Source organism: Gallinula chloropus, assembly GCF_964237585.1.
Source record: "Gallinula chloropus genome assembly, chromosome: 17".
Classification (NCBI taxonomy): domain Eukaryota; kingdom Metazoa; phylum Chordata; class Aves; order Gruiformes; family Rallidae; genus Gallinula; species Gallinula chloropus.
Window position 1 is genome coordinate 878,178 of NC_140102.1, and position 23,176 is coordinate 901,353.

The window sequence follows — 23,176 nt, forward strand, 5'->3', positions numbered from 1 at the left end:
CCCCCTCCACCTGCCGTCACTCAGCACCGAAGCACCAGAACCCCAGGTGGGATCTGGTGATGGCAAAGCACAGGGTGGGGCTGAGCGGGCACAGCACACACAGCATCCCAGCCAGGGGGTGCAGGGAGAACACGGCTTCCAGGGGCTGGGAGGGTTTGGGAGGCACCAGCTTCCATTTCCCATCATCTGATCACAAAACCCCCATCAATTTGTGAAGGATTCCAACCCAGTCCGCGCTGGCATCACCGGGGAGCACAGCGGGGGGTGGGCGGGCACGGGGTGGTGGTTAAACGCTGAGAGGGGAGAAGCACAGGGCAGCCTCGGGGCTGGGCACCCTGTGCCCACGGTGCCAGCGCACCCTGCCCAGCGGCACCGGGAGCCGGGTGCCCGCACGGGTGCGGTGCCAGGGCGCTGGGCAGGGGAGGGCGGCACCCAAGGGCTATATATGCCCTGCTGGGGCGGCCACCCGTGGGGCAGCGGGCGCTGCAAAGTGGCACGGTCAGGCCTTCTGTTGTGGCGCGGGCACAAAGGAAAGTGCTGGGTTCAGCAGCTGGGCACGGGGCCGGGGAGAGGCTTCCAGCTCGCCCGGCGCTTTGCAGGATGTGATGACTGGGCGGCCGCCCAGACACTGATGAGCTGGCAGTTCCTTTGTGCGCCCGCCCCGGGGGGTCTGTCCTTGCCAGGCTATAAAGTGGGGGTCTCGCTGCGCCCCGAAACACAAGCCCGCTCACTCCAACAAGAAGCAGCAGCTGCCCAGGTAAGAGGACAAAGTCCCCGGGCACCGGGCTGCAGCCGGGCCCCAGGGGGGGAGAGGGAAACTCGGGGTCTCAGCTGTGACCAGCGCCGTGGCCACCACGGCCGGGAGCCCCCTGGTGCTCAGTACCCCGCTGCCATCTGGTCCCCTGGCAGCTGGTGACACTCACCTGAGGGTGCCCACCGGAGGAGCTTCATGTCCCCTGTCCATCCCCTCGCACGCTGCTCAGGGCCCAGCCGGGTCCCCAGGCACAGCCCATGCAGGACAGACACCCGTGCCAGGCTCCAGCCCAGCTCAGGAGCAGGGAGCAGCTGGGCACCCCTGTTTGGGGCTGCCCACACACTGCTCGGGGTACCCAGCACATCCCTGGTGAAGGCAGGGCCCTGCTGCCCGCACCTGCCTGGAGAACATCCCAGCAGCTCCTCTCACAGCCCATTGCTGAGCCCCCCCATCCCAATGTGACCTTTCCTGGGACAGGGTGGGTGGTGGGTGCCCACAGCCCTGCACCCCCTCTAACCTGTCCTGTCCCAGACCCCAGCCCAACACCGCAATGTCTGAGACCACAAAACTCGCCGCGGAGGAGAAGGAGAAGGCGGCCCCAGTGCCAACTCCATCCCTCGACCCGGCTCCCATCGCAAACAGCAAGGGTGAGGAGCCCTCCACAGAAGCCTTCAGGGTAAGCCCTGCCGCCGCCCACGTGCCGGGGTGAGGGACGCTGGCAGCATCTCCAGGGCAGGTGGCACTGAAGATGCCACCCCTCTGCTGTGTCTGTCTCTGGGTGCAGGATGCGGGCGGCCACTTGCAGGGAGGAGGGGTGGTCTGGGTGCCCCTTGGCTGGAACAGCTCGTGGGGGACCACAGGCTTTGGAAATGCTCTGCCCCGGGTCATGGTGTCAGGGCTGGGTGCTGCCACCCACTGCCTTTGGTCACCCTCCTTGTGCAGGGTCCTGTGGTGCTGCTGGGGGGCAGGAGGAGGAGGAGGAGGAGGAAGCTGTGGGGGACAGGGCCAGCACTGAAACACGGTGCTGGGGCTGGGGCTGAGCCCCCGAGGTGCTGCAGCAGGCCTGGGGACAAGGGCTGAGGGACATCAGGGCTCCGGTGACACCTCTGCACGTGCCAAGCAGCGGGGGCCCTGCCGTGGGTGCAGCCCCAGGAAAGCAGCTCCAAGGGGCTGGGGCCCGACGTGGCTTTGGAGCAGCAAAACTGGGGCAGGATGAGGCTGTGTCGGAGCAGGGAAGGCTGTCAGGAGGGGACCTGCCTGTGCTCAGCCCCTGTCGGGCTGGGGCTGCTTGGGGACAGAGCCCAGCCTGGGGGAACAGGAACAGAAGAGCTGCAGGAAGCAGGGGGCAAGGGGCACGTGTGGGGTGGGGGGCTCATGTGTGTGGTGGGACCCTGCCCCCCACAAGCATCCCTGCCCCCGTCTGACCCTTCCCCTCTGCCCCCAGATCACCGTCTTCGAGCAGGAGAACTTCCAGGGCAGGCAGATGGAGTTCACTGCGGAGTGCCTGAACCTGGGGGACCGCGGCTTCGACCGGGTGCGCAGCGTCATTGTCACCTCTGGACCGTAAGTCAGCCCAGCCCCTGTCCCTGGGGGTGCTGTGGAGGTGGGGACACGATCCTGGGGAGCAGTGTGACAGGCAGGGGCACATCCCTGCAGCCCAGGAGGGCAGCGGAGCAGAGTCAGTGCAGGAGCGGAGCTGGGGACCCCGGAGCCCATCCCTGGACCCCTGGGCCTGTCCCTCGACCCCTGGGCAGGTGGGAGGGAGGCCGGGGCCATTCATACACCACAGGGCTGCAGAGGGGAGGTGCCCAGCAGATCTGCTGCCTGGGGCCACCCGTGGAACACCAGGGACCTGCGGAGTGTTGAGAAGCTGAGGTGAAGCGAGGTGAGTGTCCCGCACCGGGCTGGTGGCCAGGGCCCCCAGGGAGCCAAGGCTGGAGCTGGGGAGGGCAGGCAGCCCCCCCGCACCGCCCACACCCAGATGGGTCCAAAAGCCACGGGAACAGTCAACACAGGCAGGAACAAAACCGATTGCCAGACCAGATAACCGAGCAGCCTGATGAGCCGGGTGTTGACAGAACACCCCAGCACGGCCAGGCTGGGCTGGGAACACCGTGCCTGGGGAGGCAGCCCGGGGGCTGCAGGGAGGATGCACAGGGCTTGTCCCGACAGCGACCCCGAGGACCCGGCAAGGTGTCGTGTGGTCACCTTGAATGACTCGTGCAGCACCAGTGACAGCTTTTTTATTGGGAACATGGAGTATCCAACGCCTCTTGAAAAGAAAAGGGGAGGGAGCAGCACCAGAGGAGCTCAGGGCCAAGTCTGGGAAGCTGCTCTGGATCTAGGAAGGGTGGAACTTGGAGAGCAGGGTGCTGCCATCCCCAACCCTCTGAGTCATCCCGAGAGTCGCTGGTGGGACTCTCTGCCTCAGTGACCAGGGCACGTCCCTCCAGCACATCTCCTGCCCTGGGGGAAATTCCCACAGGCTCTGCAGGGAAAGCAGCCAGCACAGCAGGGCTGGTGTGGTGTGGAGCCCCGAGCCTGTCACACTGAGCACAGCAGCACCTCGCTGTGCTGCTGAAGAGGTGACACTGCAGCCAAACCAACCCGTGAGCCTGCGTCCCGGGCACGGGATGAGCGCCAGGGCTGGCTGCAGCTGGTGCCGCACAGTGCCCAAGCGTGCCAGCATCACACAGCCCTGCAGCCCTGGCCTGGGGTCGGTGGGGCAAGAGGGAAACAATCAGAGCCCGGAGGTGACACGAGGACGGGTCCCTGATGTGCAGTGTGCGGGGCTCACCGGCTGCCTCGGGGCCCTGCTGCTCCTGGGCTGAGGAAGAGGAGCACAGTGAGCATGCCTGTGTGAGCTGCTGCCTGGACACACCAGCGTGTGCCCAGCTGAGAGCCCGCTGGCTCCGTGCCTCACACGCTGTAGTGCCCGGGCTGGGAGAAAGAAAGGGGGGAACAGGATGGTGGGGGTGGTCCTGACACCCACAGCCTGTCTGGGAGCTGGCCCTGGCACCCCGCAGGCTGGCTGGGAGAAGGGGTTTCGGGGGCAGCTCTCACCCTCTGTCCTGTCCTTCGCCCTCCCAGCTGGGTGGCCTATGAGCAGGCCAACATGCGTGGGGAGATGTTCATCCTGGAGAAGGGCGAGTACCCTCGCTGGGACACCTGGTCCAGCAGCTACCGGAGCGACTGCTTCATGTCCATGCGTCCCATCAAAATGGTGAGTGGTCCAGCAGCAGAGACCACCCAGGGGGCCCGGCCAGAGCCGGGGCTGTGCTGCCCCAGTGCCTCACTGCAGCAAGGATGCCTTCGGGCTCGGGACCCAGCGCCTTCCCCCTTCTCCTCCCGCAGGAGGCTGAGGACCACAAGATCTCCCTGTACGAGTCTGCTGACTTCAAGGGCAACAAGATGGAGATCCAGGAGGACGACGTGCCCAGCCTCTGGGCTTACGGCTTCTGCGACCGCGTGGGCAGCGTGCAGGTGCCCAGTGGAACGTAAGCCGGGCTGCGGCAGCAGCTGCCTCCTGCCAGGCTCCCCATCCCTGCCCGTGCCCTGGCTCACTGCCCCCCAGTCCTGAGCACCCACACACAGGGCTCTCAGGGGGCTCAAAGTCACAGAATCTGGTCTGGGTTGGGAGGGACCCCAAGGGTCACAGAGCTCCAACCCCCTGCCACAGGCAGGGACACCAACCTCCAGGCCTGGAGCTACACAAGGTTGCCCAGGGCCCCATCCAACCTGGCCCTGAACACCCCCAGGGATGGGGCACCCACCCCCTCTCTGGGCAGCCTGTTCCAGCCCCTCAGAACTTCCCCCTAAGATCTCATCTCCCCCTTCCCTCCTCTAGCTTCACTCCATCCCCCTTGTCCTGCCATTATCCACCCTTTAACAAGCCCATTCCCCTCCTGTTCCTGGGGTCCCTTCAGGGACAGGGAGGCTGCAGTGAGGTCCCCCCACAGCCTTCTCTTCCCCAGGCTGACCCAGCCCAGCTCCCCCAGTCTCTCTTCACAGGGGAGCTGCTCCAGCCACGCAGCCGTTGTTGGTGGCATGGCCCATCACCCGGGGGTCGCACAGTGGGGGCAGGGGGGGCTCTGCTGGCTCCCCCAGAGCAGCCAACCCAGCTCAGGCGCGCTCTGTCTGCTTCCCCCACAGCTGGGTCGGGTACCAGTACCCTGGCTACAGAGGGTACCAGTACCTCTTTGAGACCGGAGACTTCCGACACTGGAACGAGTGGTCTGCCTTCCAGCCCCAGATCCAGTCCATCCGCCGCATCCGGGACATGCAGTGGGACCAGAAGGGCACCTTCGTCACCCCCGACGTGCCCTCCGACTGAGCGCGCCGCCGGCTGGCCCCCGGCCCCGTGGGGCGCCCCCTCCCCTTGTACATTGCACGTCCCCTGGCTGCACCCACCCTGTGAGGCAAATTAAAAACCCCGGAAGACGAGAACGGCCCCCGGGTCCCTGGGGCAGGGGCGGCTCCGTGCCCCTCGCACCCTCCGCGGGGCTGGAAGCCGGGTGGGATGCGGTGGAGCGGGATGTTCCCGGGGGGATGCGGCCAGGCAGACGCCGGGGGAGGGGGAGCGGGGTGTGGGGAGGGGTCCCGGGTCCCTCCGTGCCTGCGGGGCGGGGGCTCACGGGCCCTGCCGGCGGGTGGCTGCCGACAGACCGCTCACCCGGGCGATGAGCAATTAACAGCGGCTAATTGCAGCCAGCCAGCGGCCAACTCACTTCGGCCGCTCACTCGCTGCCCCCGCCCCAGCGCTCCCACCCCCCCCCCCAGACCCCTCTCCTGCCCTCCCGGCGAGACACCGGCCAGGCATCTCCCCCCCCCCGCCCGGCTAATTAGCGCTGGCGCTGATTGCAGCGCCCGGGGCTTGGCGGGGCGGGGAGGGGAGCGGCGGCCGCGGGGGCGGGCAGCCCGGACCGGAGCCCCGCCGGGACCCGGTAGGGAGCGGCCGTGCCCGGGTCCCGGTCCCGGTCCCGGTCCCGGTCCCGGTCCCGGTCCGCCTCGTGCTGCCCGCGGAGCGCGCGTGCCCGGCACCGCCCCCGCCCCCGGCGCGGCCGCACCGCGCGCCCCGTCCCGGCGCCCGCGCGCCCCCGGTTACCGGCCGCGGGGCGCATGCGCAGCGGGGGCGGCGCGGGGATCCCGGCCCCTTCTGCGCGTGACGTCGCCGCGTCTCGGGCCGCTCCGGGCCGGCGGCGGCCGCCCCGGTAAGTGGAGGGGAAGCGGGAGGTGGGGGGGGATGATGGGTGCGGCGGGGGCTGTACGTGCCGCTCGGTACCGGCTCCGGTCCGTCCCGCCGCGGCCGGCAGGTGACAGCGGCGGGGCTGCGCGGCGCTCGGGGGTTGCGCTGCGGTAGCGGCGGGTGGTGCGGGCGCGGGCACGGGCAGCGCCGCGGGCAGCGCTCGGTGTGTGCGGGGCGGCGCGGGATGCGCGGGGGGTGCGGGCGCGCGGAGCGCTGCGGGGCGCGCGGAGCAGCGCAGGCGGCGTGCGGGGCGGTGCGGGGGCTCTGCGGGGCGCCCGGAGCTCGGTGCGGGGGCTCTGCGGGGCGCCCGGAGCTCGGTGCTCGGTGCCGAGGCTCTGCGGGGCAGTGCGGGGGCTCTGCGGGGCGCTCGGAGCGTGGTACGGGGGCTCTGCGGGGCGGCGCGGGGGCTCAGCGGGGCGCTCGGAGCTCCGTGCGGGGGCTCTGCGGGGCGGTGCGGGGGCTCTGCGGGGCGGTTGGTGCGGGGCGTGCGGGTGCTTTGCAGGGCGCTCGGTGCGGGGGCTCTGCGAGGCGGTTGGTGCTTGGTGCGGGGGCTCTGCGGGGCGGTTGGTGCGGGGCGTGCGGGTGCTTTGCAGGGCGCTCGGTGCGGGGGCTCTGCGAGGCGGTTGGTGCTCGGTGCGGAGGCTCTGTGGGGTGCCCCGTGTACCGTTTCCTCCCGCTGTGCCGCTTGCCCGCGCTCCCCCCGTTCTCCCGGGCAGCCCTTTGGGGAGCCCAGCGCCAGGCCGAGCCCTCCCCGTACCGCAGCCGCGCAGGCTCCAGTGCGCACCCGTCAGGGTCACCCGCGGGGCAGGGGCTGTCCGTCCCGTCCGTCTGTCCGTTCAGGCACCCAGGGCTGAGCCCGCGGCGAGGGCTGGTCTCCTCGGGGCCCTGGGCGAGTGCCCGGTGAGGGGCTGTGCCCGCGAGTCCCGCTCCATCAGCCTTTGGGACAGGAGGGTTCTGCCGGGGGGCTCTGGGGGTCCTTGGGCGGCCTGCGGGGGTGCCGTGCAGCCTGTCCCCAGTGGGGACACTGTCCCTGCTCTGCCCGGTGCTGGGCTGCTGCCCGGTGGGGATGTGAGATCCACCCACGGGTGGACTCGTGGTCCCTGGGGCTGCCAGCAGCGTGTTCCAACGGCTGGTGGTGTGACCCGGGCCACGACCTTCCCCGGGAGGGGCACGGTCTGCACTGCACACCCCTTGCTCTGTGTGTCTGCACCCTCAGCCTCTGCCCAAAAGCCACCCCACAGCCTGCAGTCCCTTCGCAGGTCAGAGCCCGAGTGTCCCCTCCCCACGGCCGTGGTGCCACCACGCTCAGCACCGGGCAGGGGGCAGCAGGGGGGATGCTTGGTGCTCACAGGGTTCCAGATTTGCTGCTGTTTGTCTGGGAAAGCTGCAGCGTGTGTGTGGGGAGCTCATCAGGTGCCAGCGCAGGTCCAGAGGCTTCCTCTGAGCGGGGATGTGCCGTAGCAGCGCTGGCTGCAGCTCGAGCAGGGTGGCTGCCGGCACCTGGCTGGAGCAGCCGCGCTGTGCTGCCCATGGCACCACGCTTCCCAGAAGACCAGAGCATCACTGCTAGGGCCAGGCTGTGAGAGGTGGTGCCCGTGCTGCAGCGTTTGAGGGCACGTGTGGATGGAGCATCAGCTGAGACAGGGCAGCTGCTGCCGTGCTCCGGGCTCCCCTCCGCCGAGCTGGAAGCCCCTGGCCCGGGGGGAGCGGTACCATGGCCCCCAGCAGCAGCAGCTGCTGAGTTGTGCAGGTCCCTCCTGGCATCACTCAGAGCTGGTGGGAGGGAATGGGCACCCGAGGGCATCGGCATCAGGGGGCATCGCTCTGCAGGTCACTGGCAGTTATGTCCCTGGCTCAGGCAGGGACGCAGAGGTGGGAGCTGCTGTGGGTCTCTGTGGGACATGGTCACCAGTGGGCTCACCAGAAGGACAGGCAGGCTCGTGCTGCTGCCAGTGGGTGTCACAAGCCGTGTGAGTAGTTCTTGTCCCTGTTGTAGGAAGGTGCAGCCAGAGGGGGTTTGTGTGATGGATGCGCTGGGCCTTGGGGCACGTGCGGTGCCATGACTGTGACAGAGAGAAGGCAAACACCCAGCGGGTGGGCTGGTTTGGCACCCTATGGATGTGTCTTCTGGTGAACTAGGAAGCCTTGTGCCTCAGCAGAGCGCGCTTGGCTTTGGCGTTTACAGGGGGAGCTGCCCGAGTTGTCCTCCACCAGCTTTGTTTCCTCCAGGCGATGCTGCCCAGGGCCGGCCCTGCCCCTGGGAGCGCTGGGGTCCCAGCACGGAGCTGCCCCCAGCCCCCTGGCAGGGTGCACACACCAAACCTGCTGCCAGCAGCAGGGGGGTTGCTCAATCCGCAGCGCTGGGAAGTGAAGCAAGAGGCCGGTTCCCATCGCACGCTCCGAACCGGGACCAGGAAGTCTGTGTGGCTGTGGTGGTGAGATGCTTCTCCGGGGCTGCCACCACCACCAGCTGCGGGGCAAAGAGAAGCTGATGTGTTTTTCCCAGTGCTCCAGTTCCTGCTCTGTGCTGGGGGGTGGATCCTGCGGTGTGAGTGAGTGACCAAGGTTGGCACAGGCTGTGCTGGGACGTGCTGTAAAGGGAGTGAGAGAGCGCCTGTCCTCCCTCCCCCCAGCTCCCTGGGACAGCTGTGCTCACATCTGGCTGCTGGCCAGCGTGGCTGGACAGGGCGAGGAAGGGCAGCATGCTGAGGAGGGGCGGCAGGATGAGGAAGGAAGGCACGAGGAGGGACGGCAGGCTGAGGCAGCCCTCGTGGACCCAGCGGCTGCAGCAGGGGACACAGGGCTCCCAGCTGGGCTTCCGAGGGCAGGGACGGAGCCGTGGAGCACTTGGATGTGTTCCTCAGGGTAACTGGGCTGTGGGGCCAGCCACGGAGCAGCACAGCTCGGAAGGACCCCTTTCCTTTCCTTCCCTTCCCTTCCATCCAGGCTGTCACAGGAGCAGCTTCATCCTGGGAGCGCTGGGTGGGAGGTGGCTGAGCATCCCCTGCCATGCACACGGGGGCTTTGCACCCTGTGGAGAGGGAGGCTCCATATCTGGACGTTGCCAAGGTCAGTGCTGGGCAGCGCCTGTGCCCTTCCTGCCATTCCCAGCTCTGTGTGATGCCACGTGCTGCCCTTGGCTTGCTGGCACCAGCCCAGCCGTGCCATGGGGCGATGGGTGCAGCAGCCTTCCTTGCCTCCAGCCGTGGTTCCCTGGGTCAGCACCTTCCACTCCAGGGGGAAACAAACTGTTTTGATTTAGTTTCCTGAGCATGTTTGAGGTTTTGGGGTTTCTCTTGCAGAAACAACCGTTTATTTGCAAATCCCCAGCTTGGTGCTGCAGGAATGGAGCTTGTGGATCCCTCCAGCCTGGCGTGTGGACTGGGAAAACGTGTCTGGTTTGGGGAGAGTTCGTGTTTTTCCAACTTCTTTTTCTCCCTGTTGTGTGACCACCCACACTTACACGGGGAATCCTCCTCCAATTCTGGGAGAGGAGAGCTGTGTGTGCACCAAGCGTGCTGAGAGAAGCTGGAGGGTGTTGATTCCAGCGCCCCTTGCCGTGGGGTTCCCCTGGGCTGAGGGTGGGAGGTGGAGGGATGCATGCCTGGGGAGGAGCAGGGTGGCAGCTCCATGCTTCCCAAGACTCTCCATCCTTCATCTCTTGGGTGGGAGCAGGATGAGGTGCCCAGGGGTCAGGACACAAGGTCTGCAGAGTAATTAAGGACAGGTAAAGCTCTGGACTGGCACTGTGAGCTGGTCCATTGTCAGGAGCATCCTTCCCACACACAGAGCTCCAGTCCCATTTCGGCACAAGCACGATGCAGCCAGTCTGCTGGGTGACCCCATCTGTCACTGTGGGGCTGGATGGGTCTCCTTTTCCCCTCCTGGTCCCCGTCCCTCAGCTCCATCCTTCCAGAGGCAGCTGTGCCTCCCAGAGGGGTCGTGCTGAGCCCCTTCCCTCCTGACTTTGCCAGAGCTTTGCTGGGATGTGGGGGGACTGGTGGCTGGTGCCAGGTCTCTGGGGTGGTGCCTCCATCGCTGCCCTCTGCCAGCAGCTTTCCCTTTGGGTGTTCAGTAATTAACAAGGCAGTTGGAGAGAAGGGCTGTTGCTGTCTGCAGGGGTTGGCAGAGCTGGGTGCTGTGGTTTCCATCGCCAGATGATGAAAAGCTGTTGCTGTGCTTGGAGTGAGCTGTGGGCAGGGTGAAAGTGCTGTAAATTGGTGGGGTTTGGGTTGTTTTGGGAGCATTGCCGCCTCGAGCAGGGTAAGAAGATGCTTTTTCTACTTGTAACAGCCTCAAAGCAGGAAGCAACCGGTACGTTTGTGCTGGGAAAGCTGTCAGCTCTCTGTCGATGTGGTTTAGAGGCTGTCAGAGCAGGCTGGCCTGCTGTGCCTGCATCCCAGCCCAGGCTCCCCGGGGATGGAGGGCTGGGGGGGCTCAGCTGGGAACACGCTGCGTGGCTCAGGGTGTTCCTGGGTGAGAGAGCTGGTGCTTGGAGCCGGTGTGAGCTGCCTGAATCCTTGGGGCATTGGAGCCTGCTGGTTTGTTTGCCTGGGCACTCAGCAGCGAGCCTGAATTCCCCCGTGTGGCCTCCCCGGAGGAGCACTTTGTGTGCTGGGAGATAAACTGTCTTTTGGGAACCCCCCTTGTCCCGTGGGGCTGAGCTGGAGCCCCCTGGGCTGCAGGAGCACGGTCGCTGTGGTGATGCTGGGGAGTGGGAGCTGTGCTGTGGTGGTGGGCTCTGCCAGCAGACCCTCACACCGAGCTGCTGTGGCATCTGCGCAGAGCTACTGGAGCCCCGGGGAGTGCAGGGGGAAGAGGGGATGTTTGGGAGCTGGAGGGATTCTGGCTGGTGCATCCCGCCCAGTGAAGGGTGCAAAGGGAAAGGGGGCAGGACCTGTGAGCACAGCAGCATCACCCAGCCCTGCAGCACTGAGCTGAGCCGGTGGGGTGCAAAGGGGTGAGTTTAAACACCCTCCCTGTGGTCTGGGTGCAGGGATGGGCGCTTCCACGCTCCCCCTCCCAATCCCTCGACTTCCTTCCAGTTCCACTGGGGTGATGCTGGTGCAGGTGCAATCTGCAGCAGTGCTTGGGAGGGGGTTCAAGGGACCCATAACCCTGGAGTGCTCTGCAATCCCTGTGTTTCTACCGGGATGGGCTTCTGGCTCCTGTGGATACACCTGGGTTGTGTCCTGCTGTGCATCCTTGGCTGCAGTCAGCAAAGCCAGCGCTGCTGCTGCCATGCTGCTGCTGCCACACTGCTGCCATCGCTGCTCAGTGCCCTGAAAGCAGCTCCTTGTCTGGTGTTGCTGCTTGTTGTGGGTGCTGTAGGTGCCACCCCACAGCTGCGTTTCCCTCCGGTCACAGCGGGCTCGTCCCTCGCTGCCCGGGGCCGCTGCTCACCTCCGGCAGAGGTTTGCACAGAGCCCCTGTTCTGGTGTGAGCGGCTGCAGGGTGGGCTGGGGTGGACAGTACCTGGTTCCTGCTGTCTGTCTGTCAGGGATGGATCCTTGCTGTGGCAGGGGCAGCTGTGCAGCGGGGCTGAGGCTGCCTTGGGCAAACCTCTGCCATCACCTTGGCTGTCCCCATGGCTGCCATCAGAGATGGGTGATTGCCCTGTGCTGGCCACTCCCCAGGGCCACTCGCTGGCCCCTCAGTGAGCGTCTCACAAGCTGTTCAGCTTTGGCTCTGGCTGTTTTGAATTGGGATGGAGAGACACCCTGTGTGTTGCACAGCAACAGCCTGCACCCCTCCCACTCCTCCCTCCCACCCTCCGGCTCTCCCCTCCCTGGAGAGGGGTGTGTGACCCCGCTCCCCTTGGCTCTGCTCCTGGGGATGTGAGCACCCGTGTCCTGCTGAGGGAGATGCCTCCAGGTGCCCAGCTGGTTGGAAGCTCACACTGTGGGCACCAGGAGCAGCACACGGTGTCGGCGTTCAGGGCACATTGCTGGGATGGAGCGGTCACCCTCGGGCAAGCTGGGCTGATCTTCCTGCTGCCTCTGAATTAACTGGAGACTCTCAATTAAGCAATTACATCTTGCTGACGGGTGAAGATGTGAGCTGGATACACGAGGCTGGTTGTTGCTGACTGCAGCTCCTGCAGCTGCTCCCCCACGGAGACACCCGCAGCTCCTCGCCCCTTGGTTCAGCACTGAGGATTTGAGCTCTTCCAGGCCACACCTATGGGTGGGGAGAAGCTGCAGTTACTCGCAGGCGTTTCTGGGAATGGTTCAGAGCAAAATGTGTTGTCTTGAGATGTCAGCTGCCCTGGGAACCCGGCGTGTGGTTTGAAATGCTGTGGGGAAATGGCACGGGAGATATTGCATCATCACTGCAGATAGCGTGTGGCCCTGGCTGCTCCCCAGCCATGGGGCTGCTCCCTGGCTGTGGGGCTGGCTGTGGGGCTGCTCCCTGGCCGTGGGGCTGGCCGTGGGGCTGGCTGTGGGGCTGCTCCCTGGCCGTGGGGCTGGCTGTGGGGCCGGTGTGCCCGTTTCACAGCAGCAGGTGGAGGAGGATGTGGAAGCCACAGTCCGTTGGTGCTCGCTCGGCCACGGTGAGTGGCCAGCCGGCTCAGCGGTGCTGGGAGGTGTCAGGAAGGAAGTCTGCAAGCCTGTGTGTGTCTGTGTGTCTGTCTGTGCATGGGTAGGAGCTGGAGCTGTTTCCGGAGCGGGGTGTCCCAGGGCCGGGCTGTTAAACCACCGCTGCTCCGTGCATCGTGCCGCGGTGCCGGGGCTGCGCATCCGGGGATGCGGCGGCTGCTCTGCAGACCTGCAGCCTCAGCTGGGCCCAAAATCCTGGGGGGCAACGGCTGGGGTGGAGCAGCCAGCCCCCGGGGAAGGAGGGTGATGTGTGTGCTGCTGAGCAGCTCTTGCAAAGCTCACGCTGGGTGGAGTTTCCCTCTGGTTCCCAATTCGTGCTGCGGCGGAGGGGCTGTGTGCTGGGCAGGAGGGGACAGGCTGGAATAACAATTAGTGTCCCAGCTCGAAATGTTCTCAAAAACATCCTGTGAGCCCGGGACACCATCGCCCATCCAGGGGAACTGGTGTGGGAAGGGCCTGGCTGCAGTGGCCCTGCGACAAGCCCATGGTCCCACACAGGCACTGCGAGCTGTGGGGTGCAGTGCTGTCCCGTTATCCCACTGGGCCCTGGCCCCCGGGATGCTCCGTGGCCCCCCAGGACAGCAACTTTGCTGGGAAGGCTGCAGCCCTGCCAGGTCAGGTCCCCTGTGCCGCTGCCTCCCATGCCAGGAGCAGGACGTCCTGCAGGGACACGGCTGCTGCACTGGAGGTGGGACACGGGCAGGACCCCTGCTCTGACACTGATGCTCTGTGCCTGCCGGACAGGGTCAGCCAGGGTGGCTGCTGGGCTCCCCGGGCTGGGTGCGGGTGTCGTGTCCCTGGGGGAAGCTGCTGTGAGGGAGGTTGGTTCCCTCCCTGGGAGGGTCTGTGTGTGGTGAGGGGTCGGCGCTGCTGCCTCACCGGTGCTGAGGCCAGCAGAGGCTTTTCTCCTGGGACTGGAGCCGGGCTGGTGGGCAGCTCCTGGTGCAGCGCTCAGCACCCGTGGGCCCTCCCTGGGAGGCGGGAGTGTGACCTGTCCGAGCTGGGCAGTCCTCTGGGCCCCATCCCCTCTTGCAGTGCCTGGTCTGGGGCCTCTGACCGCAGCTGGAGTGTCACCCAATGCCAGGATCTGCCCCGTGCCCGTGGCAGGCAGAGCTCGAGCAGCTTCCCCTGGGCCGGGCGGTTGTGTGGTGGAAGCCTGCCATGTTCAGCCTGCTGTCCCCTGGGTGTCCAACGCCCCAGCTGCTCCCGTCCCCCCCGGGAGGTTTCGCTTCCTCACGGAGCAGCTGCCTTCCCTCTCCCCTCCAATGCCGCCCAGAGTCGCCGGCGGTACCGCGTGTGGCTGCCAGCGCCGGGCGAGAGCCGGGACCAGCCTGCCGCGGGCTGGGAGCAGGGCTGTGTGCCGGGGAGCGTGCTGGGAGCGTGGCGTGTCGCCGCGCACGCGTGTGTGGTGAGCAGCCTGAGCAGCGCTGGGGCTTTTCTTCCCCATCAGGTATCTCCCTGGGCGCCCGGGGTCCAGCGCCAAGCTCGGCCGGCGGCAAGATGCACGTTCTGGGGCCAGGTGAGTACGTGTGGGAGCGATGGGTGCCCCGTGGTGCTGGGCACGGGCTGGATGGGGTTTCCTGTGCCTGCCCAGGGTGCCCTGTTATGAGTGTTCTGCCTTCCTGAGCGGCAGGGGACGGTTGGAGCTCTGTTTGTGGTAACGTCCCAGCAGCGCGCACAGTCAGGAAGCTGTTCTGCCCATCAGAGCTGGGTCACTTCCCCACCAGCCCCTGTCGTCCCCATGCGCCCTGCTCCCCCAGCCTTGCCCTGATGGTGCTCAGAAGGAAGTTCCCCATCCCTGCTCCCTCCTAGACCCATAAATTTGGGGAAGTTCCTACTTGAGGACTGCACCAAAGAGTTGAGAATAAGCCAGGGTGGTTTGGGGTTGCTCAGCAGACCGCTGCCCAGCCCGCTCCTGGGTGCTTGCCTGGCCCACCCGGGCACATGGGTAATCCCAACGGGGAAGTTCCTTATGTTTTGGCCCCCCTGGTGCCTGTGGGGCAGGAAGCAGAGTGGGGTTGTGCTGGTGGGAGCAGTGCTGTGCTGCAGTGAGAGCTTCCCTGTGCTGCTGGTGGCAGATGGGCAGCACTGGGGGCTGCGTGTCTGCCCTGGCCGGGGTGGCAGGGTGATCCCCAGGGCCACGGCGCCTTGTCCCACCGGGTGCTGCCGGAGCGGGGCCGGTACCACTGGCACAGCGAGATGAGTGAGCCCCTTTGTTCCCCTCCTGCAGCCCTCAGAGCCGAGCTGCTGGGAGCATCTCGCTGGGAGAGGCATTTGTGCAGGGAACAGAGCACTTCTGTGCTCCCAGCCCCCTGCGCTGCCCAGCCTTCCTGCTAATTAGCCGGTCTTGGTCTGCTTAGCCGTAATTACTCCAATTGGCCTCAAATCCTGGCTGCTCCAACGCGCTGAAACGGGTCCTGTGGCATTTGCAATTATTTTTAGGGAGAGCACTTGAATTTATTTGCATGAGTGGGATGGATTAAGGGACAGGATGGAGCTGGGGTGCTGCAGAAGTGCCAGAGCAGTTTGATCCCTCTGATTTCCATCAAAACAAACAGACCAGCACTTGGCTTTCCGACTCCTGCGTGGCACGTGGGTGTGCATCCCTGTTTGGCTTCGGGATGTCACCCAGGGGGCTGGCTGGGATGGTAACTGCTGCGAAAGAGCCACGGAAATCACATCCTGCTTTGGTGCCGGGATGGGAAGACACATACCTGGGTGGCTGGGAGGCTCATCTGATGGCTTGAGCAGAACTGGGAGGATGGAGAGCAGCAGTGAGGAGGTTGGGAGGGGAATGGGGCAGGTCCTGGGTTCGGGGGGGCCTCTCTCCTGCCTGCTCCCCTCAAAGGGGCTTTGCACGGGGCCTCTCAGGGAGAGCTGGGAGGAGAAAATGCTCTTCCAAAGCAGTTCTTTGGATTGCCAGGAAAACAGAACACACGGACGTCCCGTTCCCTCTGCTGCACTCAGCTCCCCCAGCCACATAATCACAAGGAGCTGGAAATGCCTGGGTGAGCCGGGGAGGATTGCAAAACCTGCGCCCGCAGATGGAGCAGGGGGGGAAGCTGTGCCAGCGCCTGCCAAGCCCTTCCCAGGACACAGAGGGGACTGCCACAGGCAGGAGGCTCCTTGCTGGGTGTCCTACAGCATACCCAGAAAGCTTTACTGCCCCGTGGTCTGCAGGGAGCTTGGGGTCGGGGTGGCTGCGGGGGGAGGGTGTTCGTGTGGGCTCTGTGGTGCTGCCCATCCTCTGAGGGCTGGATTCCTCTGAGCATTCCGTTCAGTGGGTGACTGCTGCTCCCAGCTCGAGCCCTTCAAACCTGGGTGAGACCCTCTTGGTTTAGCTCTGAGTGCAGCCTCACACCCTCCTCTCACACAGCGCCCTGGAGCTAAAGGAAATACAGGGAGGGGATGGGTGGAGGGAAGCAAGACAGTGGTGTGGTGAGCTCCATCCTGGAAGGAAGGAGAGCTGCAGAGAGGGCTTGGGCTTAATCTGGGATGGACCAGACTCTCTGCAAAGACCTTTTCAAGGACTGACTGAGTATGTGTGGCTCCTCCTCCAAAACGTTCCTGGAGCTTTGCTCCAGCCACAAACCCTGTTTCTGGGTGTGCAGAAAGAACCTCTTTGGGTGTGCCATGGGACTGCCCTAATTACCCCCTGGGCAGACTGCACCTAGGTGGGAAGGTGCTGATGAGGGAAGGAGGTGGTGAGAGCCTGGGCTGGGCGCTGTTGGGGCGGGCTGGGGTGCCAGTCCTGCTCCTCTGACCCAGCTGCTTCTCTTGCAGATGCCCCGTGGGTTGGACGCTCGGTAGCTGCGAGCTGAAGCGTGGTGACCAGCCTGTGCGGAGCGGAGCAGGATGCGGGTCACCATGAGGAGGGTGTTGCTGGTGGTGGGCTCGGTGGTCGCCCTGATGGTGACTCTGCACCTGGGCCAGCAGGTCCTGGAGTGCCAGCAGGTCCTGAGCGAGCGGAGGCACAGGCTGATGAGGCCGGAGAACGAGGAGCTGGTCATGATGGACTCCAACCACGTGGAGTACCGGTACAGCAAGGAGATGCCCCTGATCTTCATCGGCGGGGTCCCGCGGAGCGGCACCACGCTGATGAGGGCCATGCTGGACGCCCACCCCGAGGTGCGCTGCGGGGAGGAGACCCGCATCATCCCCCGCGTGCTGGCCATGCGCCAGGCCTGGTCCAAGTCGGGGCGGGAGAAGATGCGCCTGGACGAAGCGGGGGTGACGGACCAGGTGTTGGACGCGGCCATGCAGGCCTTCATCCTGGAGGTGATCGCCAAGCACGGCGAGCCGGCCAGGTACCTGTGCAACAAGGACCCCTTCACGCTCAAGTCCTCTGTCTACCTGTCCAGGCTGTTCCCCAATTCCAAGTTCCTGCTGATGGTGCGGGACGGCCGGGCGTCGGTGCACTCCATGATCACGCGCAAGGTGACCATCGCCGGCTTCGACCTCAACAGCTACCGGGACTGCCTGACCAAGTGGAACAAAGCCATCGAGGTGATGTACTCCCAGTGCCTGGAGATCGGCCGGGCACGCTGCCTGCCCGTCTACTACGAGCAGCTGGTGCTGCACCCCGAGCAGTCCATGCACGCCATCATCAAGTTCCTGGGCATCTCCTGGAGCGACACGGTGCTGCACCACGAGGAGCTGATCGGGAAGCCCGGCGGCGTGTCGCTTTCCAAGTGAGTGTCTCTGCTGCTGCCTGGGCTCCCTCGGGAGGGCTTTTGTGACAGCAGGGTGAGGCTAAAGCAGAGGGGCAGAGGCGCCTCGCTGGGGCTTGGTGTGCTTTGGCAGGGGCAGGAGCGGCAGCGCGGCGTCTCGCTGCAGTAGGGTTTGTGTTTCGGAGTAGAAGGCTCTTGGGAACCAGCCAGCAGCTGCTCCTGGCTCACCAGGCAGGGATTGCAGGAGCAGGTGACTGCTCTATCCGTCCAGCTTGGCAGGGCAGAAAGGATTTCAGTCTCTGGTTCGACAAGAGCTGCTTGCTGTGAAGTGAGCACTGCAGTGCCTCTCCCCTCCAGCTGTCCTCATGTACCTCCTTACCTCGTTAGTTTTGGTGCTAATGAGCAGCTGGTTCTTGGCAGGTTGGGTGCTGGTGTGTCAGGATACAAGGAATAACCAGCTCTGGGAGATGCACACCAGCACTCCCTCCTCGCTGGCTGGCTGTCCTGGTAACACCCCAACTGCAGGATGGGTCCCCCTGCACAGGGTGACCTGGGCTCTGGGGCTGTGGAAGCCCCTGCCAGGATCTGCTGCCCCACAGGGGGGCTGGGAGTGGGAAGTGGCTGCCCAGGGCTGCCCCGCTCTGTTTCCCCCCTTCTCTGCCCCACGGACCCCGAGCGTGTGCCCCACATGAGTGTCACAGGCACTGAAGTGTGTGCTCTTGCAGCTCGCAAGGCCAGTGGTATCCTGGGCTCCATCAGCAGAGGGGTGGCAGCAGGGACAGGGAGGGGATTGTCGCTCTCTGCTCTGCCCTCCCCACCTGCAGTCCTGTGTCAGAGCTGGGGCCAACAATACAAGAAGGATGTGGAACTGTTGGAGAGGGTTCAGAGGAGCCACAAGGATGATCAGAGGGCTGGAGCAGCTCCCCATGGAGAGAGGATGAGGGAGCTGGGCTGGGTCAGCCTGGAGAAGAGAAGGCTGTGGGGGGACCTCACTGCAGCCTCCCCGTCCCTGAAGGGAGCTTAAAAGCAGGAGGGGATTCAACTTTTTAAAAGAGCAGATAATGGCAGGACAAGGGGGAATGGACTAAAGCTGAAGGAGGGAAGGTTTAGTTTAGATATTAGGGGGAAGTTTTTTCCAGAGAGAGTGGTGAGGGGCTGGAACAGGCTGCCCAGAGAGGGGGTGGGTGCCCCGTCCCTGGGGGTGTTCAAGGCCAGGTTGGATGGGGCCCTGGGCAGCCTTGTGTAGCTCCAGGGCTGGAGGTTGGTGTCCCTGCCTGTGGCAGGGGGTTGGAGCTCTGTGCTCCTTGGGGTCCCTTCCAACCCAGCCCAGTCTGGGATTCTCTGATTCTATGAAGGCTGTCCTGTCCTGTCCGAGCCCAGGCTGGTGTGAAATCCAACCTCAGTGTCCTTTTCTGTTTGGTTTCCCCCCCTCCTTTTTTATTGTCTGTGCCCAGGATCGAGAGATCGACAGACCAGGTGATCAAGCCAGTGAACATGGAGGCGCTGAGCAGGTGGATCGGGCACATCCCCGGGGACGTGCTGCAGGACATGGCCCACATCGCGCCCATGCTGGCCAGGCTCGGCTACGACCCCCACGCCAACCCCCCCAACTACGGCCACCCCGACCCCCTGGTCGTCAACAACACCCACAGAGTGAGTGCTGCTGCCCTGGGGAGTGGGTGCTGGGGCAGATGAGGGTGCTGAACTGAGCCAGGAGAGAGCAGGGGGCAAACAACCCCCCTGTTCCTTATGGGAGATGGGGAGTGACAGGCAGGTGGTTACGCTCAGGGCATCCCAAAGCAGATGTGTGTGGTGGCTGGAGCCTGGTGTGGCTCAGGCTGGGGGTTCCCTGTGGTCTTGTGGGGGTGGTGGTCGTGGCAGGGGCTGACCTGTCCCTCCCTGACCCAGCCCTGCTCTGGAAGCAGGCGTGGGAGGTGCTGGTGTATGCTGGTGCTCTCTGGGTGCAGGGGTGTAGGCACTGGACGTGCTGCTGTGGCACAGCCTGTGCTGTGTGTGCAGCTCACCAGCCTCTGCTCCTAATGCCCTCCAAACCCAGCAGGTTTAGGTTTTATTTTGTTTTTACGATCCTGACTCACATCCCAAGAGCAGGACTGGGAGGAAGAAGCTGCAGAGCCACGGGCAGCACTTCCCAGGCAGAGGCAGTTTGTGGTGCTGGGGTGGGAGCTGTTCCTCCCCAGCCTGGAGCTGGTCTGTGCCCTGGGTGCTCTGGGGCAGTGTGTTTGGGTGAAGCCCTGCCCAGGGCAGGGGTAGAGCCTCTTTGGGTCTCTGACATGGACCTTTCTGTGCTTGTTGGGAGGAACTGGGAGAACTGGTATGATGGCAAAGACCAAAACGCTCTCCCCTCCCAGGCCAAGGGGGAGCCAGAGGACTGATGGCATCGGTTCCTGGCCCCAGGAGGATGCTGCTCCCTGTCCTTGCATAGACAAGGAGGAAACCTCCTGCTTTTGCCCCATGATGTAGGACAGATGCCCCTGGGGCTGTCTCAGGGGCTCAGGGAGGTGGGGCCCAGCTGATGAGGTGGCCTTGCTGATGCTCCCAGAGCTGCTGCCCCAGGAGGGTCACTCCCATTTGCTCTTTCCCGTAGGTTTTAAAGGGGGATTATAAAACGCCAGCCAACTTGAAAGGTCATCTGCAGGTAAGAGTCTGGTGTGCCTGTGAGGGCTCTGCCAGGCTAATCCTGGGTGCTCCTCGCTCCCTCTCTTGCCTCCATCCTTCTGCCTGTGCACTGCTCCCCCTCCCTGCTTGGGCTGCTGATGCTCTGTGTGTTCTGTGCTCCTCAGACCCTGCTCAGCCCCCTCTGCCGCCTCCCTCCCGCTCTGCTTGTGCGTGTGAAGCTCTGCACTCGCTCAGCAGAAACCTGTGCTCCTCATTCTCCTCCTTTAAGACACTCCCCACCTTGCTCTCTGTCCAGAAGCTCTTCAGTTGCTGCTGCAGGGTCCTGCCTGCCTGGGGAAGGGTGCCGTGCCCGAGGCACAGGTTACAGACAAGTCTTCTAGTGCTTGGGTGATCATGTTCAGGGCTCAGGAATACCCCATGGGGCTCCCTCCCTAAGGACCTGTGCTTGAGAACCCTCCCTGGTGCTGCAGAGCAGTCCAACAGCCGTGGCAGGCTCCCCACTGCTCTGGAAAGAGCTCCCTGCTCACTGTGGAGATGCAGTAGATGGGTGGTGATGATTCGAGCAGAGGTGCTGGGTTTTACCTGCTCAGCCAGCAGAAAGCTGGGGCTCGAGCTGCATCACAGCATCACCAGGCTGGAAAAGCCCTTTGAGATCAACTGTCCCTGTCCTGTGCTGACCCAGCTCCCCCAGCACCTCATCTCCCCTCTGTTAAACACCCCCAGGGCTGGGGACTCAGCCCCTCCCTGGGCAGCCTGTGCCACAGCCCCACAACTCTGCCAGGGAAGAACTTTGCCCTCCCAGCTGAGCTGCCCCTGCCCTGGGGCAGCTTGAGCCCATTGCCCCTTGTCCCATCTCCTGTCCCCTGGCTGCAGAGACCATCACCCACCTCTCTGCACCCTCCTGGCAGGGCAGGGGAGGTGGGGAGAAGGTCTCCCCTCAGCCTCCTCTTCTCCAGGCTCAACACCCCCAGCTCCCTCAGCTGCTCCTCAGGGGATTTGCCCTCCAGCCCCTTCCCCAGCCTGGTTGCCCTTCTCTGGACTCACTCCAGGACCTCCATGTCCTTCTTGGAGTGAGGGGCCCAGAACTGGACCCAGCACTCGAGGTGCAGCCTCCCCAGTGCCCAGTCCAGGGGCACAATCCCCTCCCCAGCCCTACTGGACAAGTGTGGCAGCGTCAGGCGAGGGGACACAGAGCCCAGGCTGGGCTGTGGGCGCAGGGCTGTGGGTGAAGCGAGCGTCAGGCTCACTGGTGATTCCCAGGGGATGTGTGGGGTGGTTCATGAGTGGCAGCAATGAAGGACTGGTCCCGTGGCAGGGACTCCTAGCTGCTGGTTTCTCTGCCCTCGTGCTGCTTCCTGCATCCCAACCGTTTCCTTCCCTTGCTTTGGGGAATGTTTGGAGCCACGGGTGGTGGCTTAAAGCTGACCCTTGTGTTTCCTGGTTGCTCTAGGTGACTCAGAACACATCATCTTCTCACTAAGGAAATGAATGATTTCCAGGTAAGACCTCGTCCTTCACGCTGGGACTCGGGCAGGTCTGCCTGCATCACTCAGGGCAGCCCCTGCCTGCGTGACCTCTCGTGGCTGTGGGTTAGCTGGGCTGCCCTGGGCAGACACAGGATCCCCTTCAGAGCTGCTTTCAGCTTTCAGAACAATACCCCAGTGTGAGGCAGTTGGTCAGAAATCCCTTCCCTGAGCTCTGGAAACAGTTAAATCAGAGTCAGCTGCTTGGGAGAGTTACTGCTGACACTCCCCTGGGGAGGTGTCCGCTCAAGCGGGCTGAGGAGGCGTGTAGATGAGCAGAGCTACTCCCCAGACGCCTCTGGGGCGTGCCATGGACCCGGGGAAGGGAGATGAAGCAGTCCCATCTGCTGTCAGTCTGGAACCCCAGAGCTGCTGCCCCAGGACCCCGCTGCAGACGCAGCTGTGGGTGTGCTGGGTGTTGTTCCATCTCTCTTCAGCTAGCCCCCACCCCGACGTGTAAAGTGTCCCTTGCTGTGCTGACACCGGCCCCTCAGGAGCCAGCACTTGGTGTCAGCACCGTGCACGGGGGCGGCCAGTCACCGGAGCACCGTCTGAGAGGGGCAGAGGCAGCCCCGGGCGGGGGGCTCAGTCCCTGCCTGCCCTGGGGGTGCTCGGCCTCCCCGGGCCGGGGCCGTGCCCTGCGCTCAGCCCCTGTTCCTCTCTTGCAGAGCCCCGCAGCTGGAGATCGGATGTCCAAGCATATTGCTTGCCCGTAGTGCCGCCGGAAGGACCGCACGGCCCGCAGCGCCGCTGTGGGGGTGCAAAGGCCGGACACCCCCGTCCCCTCCCGGGGCCCCGGAACGGCCCCCGCAGCCGCGCCTGGCCGGGGCCCTGTGCAGGGGCAGCGACGCAGGTGCTGGGGACTCCTCGTGCTGCCAGAGGCCTCGTTGTGCTCCTGGAGGGGTGTTACATCGCCGGAGGCCCTGTTGTGTCACTGGGGGGGGCTTGTTACGTCACTGATGGCCCCGTTACGTCACCGGAGGCCCTGTTGTGTCACTGGAGGCCCTGTTGTGTCACTGGAGGCCCTGTTGTGTCACTGGGGGGGACTTGTTACGTCACTGATGGCCCCGTTACGTCACTGATGGCCCTGTTGTGTCACCAGAGGCCCTGTTGTGTCACTGGGGGGGGCTTGTTACGTCACTGATGGCCCCGTTATGTCACCAGAGGCCCTGTTGTGTCACTGGAGGCCCTGTTGTGTCACTGGGGTGGGCTTGTTATGTCACTGATGGCCCCATTACGTCACCAGAGGCCCTGTTGCATCACCTCATTGTATCACTGGAGGCCTCATTGTGTCACCGGAGGTGTCATTACGTCACCAGAGACCTTATGATGTCACTAGAAGCCCTGTTACATCACTGAAGGTCCCGTTACGTCACCAGAGGCCCTGTTACGTCACTGGAGGCCTCGTTGTGTCTCCGGAGGTGTCATTACATCACCAGAGACCTCGTGATGTCACGGGAAGCCCTGTTACGTCACTGGAGGCCCCATTACATCATGGGCCACGTGTCGCTCTCCTCGGCCTCACGCCTGGTTGTCACAGCCCCCCAGCCTCCCCCTTGTGAGCCCCCCCTCATCCCCCACCCCCCACCCCCCCCCCCCCCCCCGGTCTCCCGGCGGGAGCGGCTGCGCGGGCCGCGCGCGCCCATTAAAGTGACGTTGCCAGAGTCCTCCAGGCTGCCGGACCATAGAGGCGCCGCTGCGCGGGAGGCGCCCGGCGCGGCCGCTCCTTCCCCAAGTCTCTGTGGTTG

At 64.7% G+C, this 23,176-nt stretch overlaps 2 protein-coding genes across 2 annotated transcripts; both read left to right on the forward strand.

Annotated features, from left to right (window-relative positions):
• Positions 1-1,304: 1,304 nt before the first annotated feature.
• On the forward strand, positions 1,305-5,302 carry CRYBB1 (crystallin beta B1; the record flags this gene model as incomplete). Its single annotated transcript, XM_084272038.1, has 5 exons — positions 1,305-1,430; positions 2,199-2,317; positions 3,845-3,977; positions 4,109-4,251; positions 4,907-5,302. 5 exons carry the CDS (start codon positions 1,305-1,307, stop codon positions 5,085-5,087), a joined length of 702 nt encoding a protein of 233 aa, XP_084128164.1. The 3' UTR covers positions 5,088-5,302.
• Positions 5,303-5,920: 618 nt separating this feature from the next.
• On the forward strand, positions 5,921-23,085 carry TPST2 (tyrosylprotein sulfotransferase 2). The gene is made up of 7 exons (XM_084272116.1): positions 5,921-5,964; positions 14,049-14,117; positions 16,382-17,289; positions 18,723-18,921; positions 19,874-19,924; positions 21,356-21,404; positions 22,097-23,085. Exons 3-6 carry the CDS (start codon positions 16,454-16,456, stop codon positions 21,383-21,385), a joined length of 1,116 nt encoding a protein of 371 aa, XP_084128242.1. The 5' UTR covers positions 5,921-5,964; positions 14,049-14,117; positions 16,382-16,453; the 3' UTR covers positions 21,386-21,404; positions 22,097-23,085.
• The last annotated feature ends 91 nt before the right edge of the window (positions 23,086-23,176 follow it).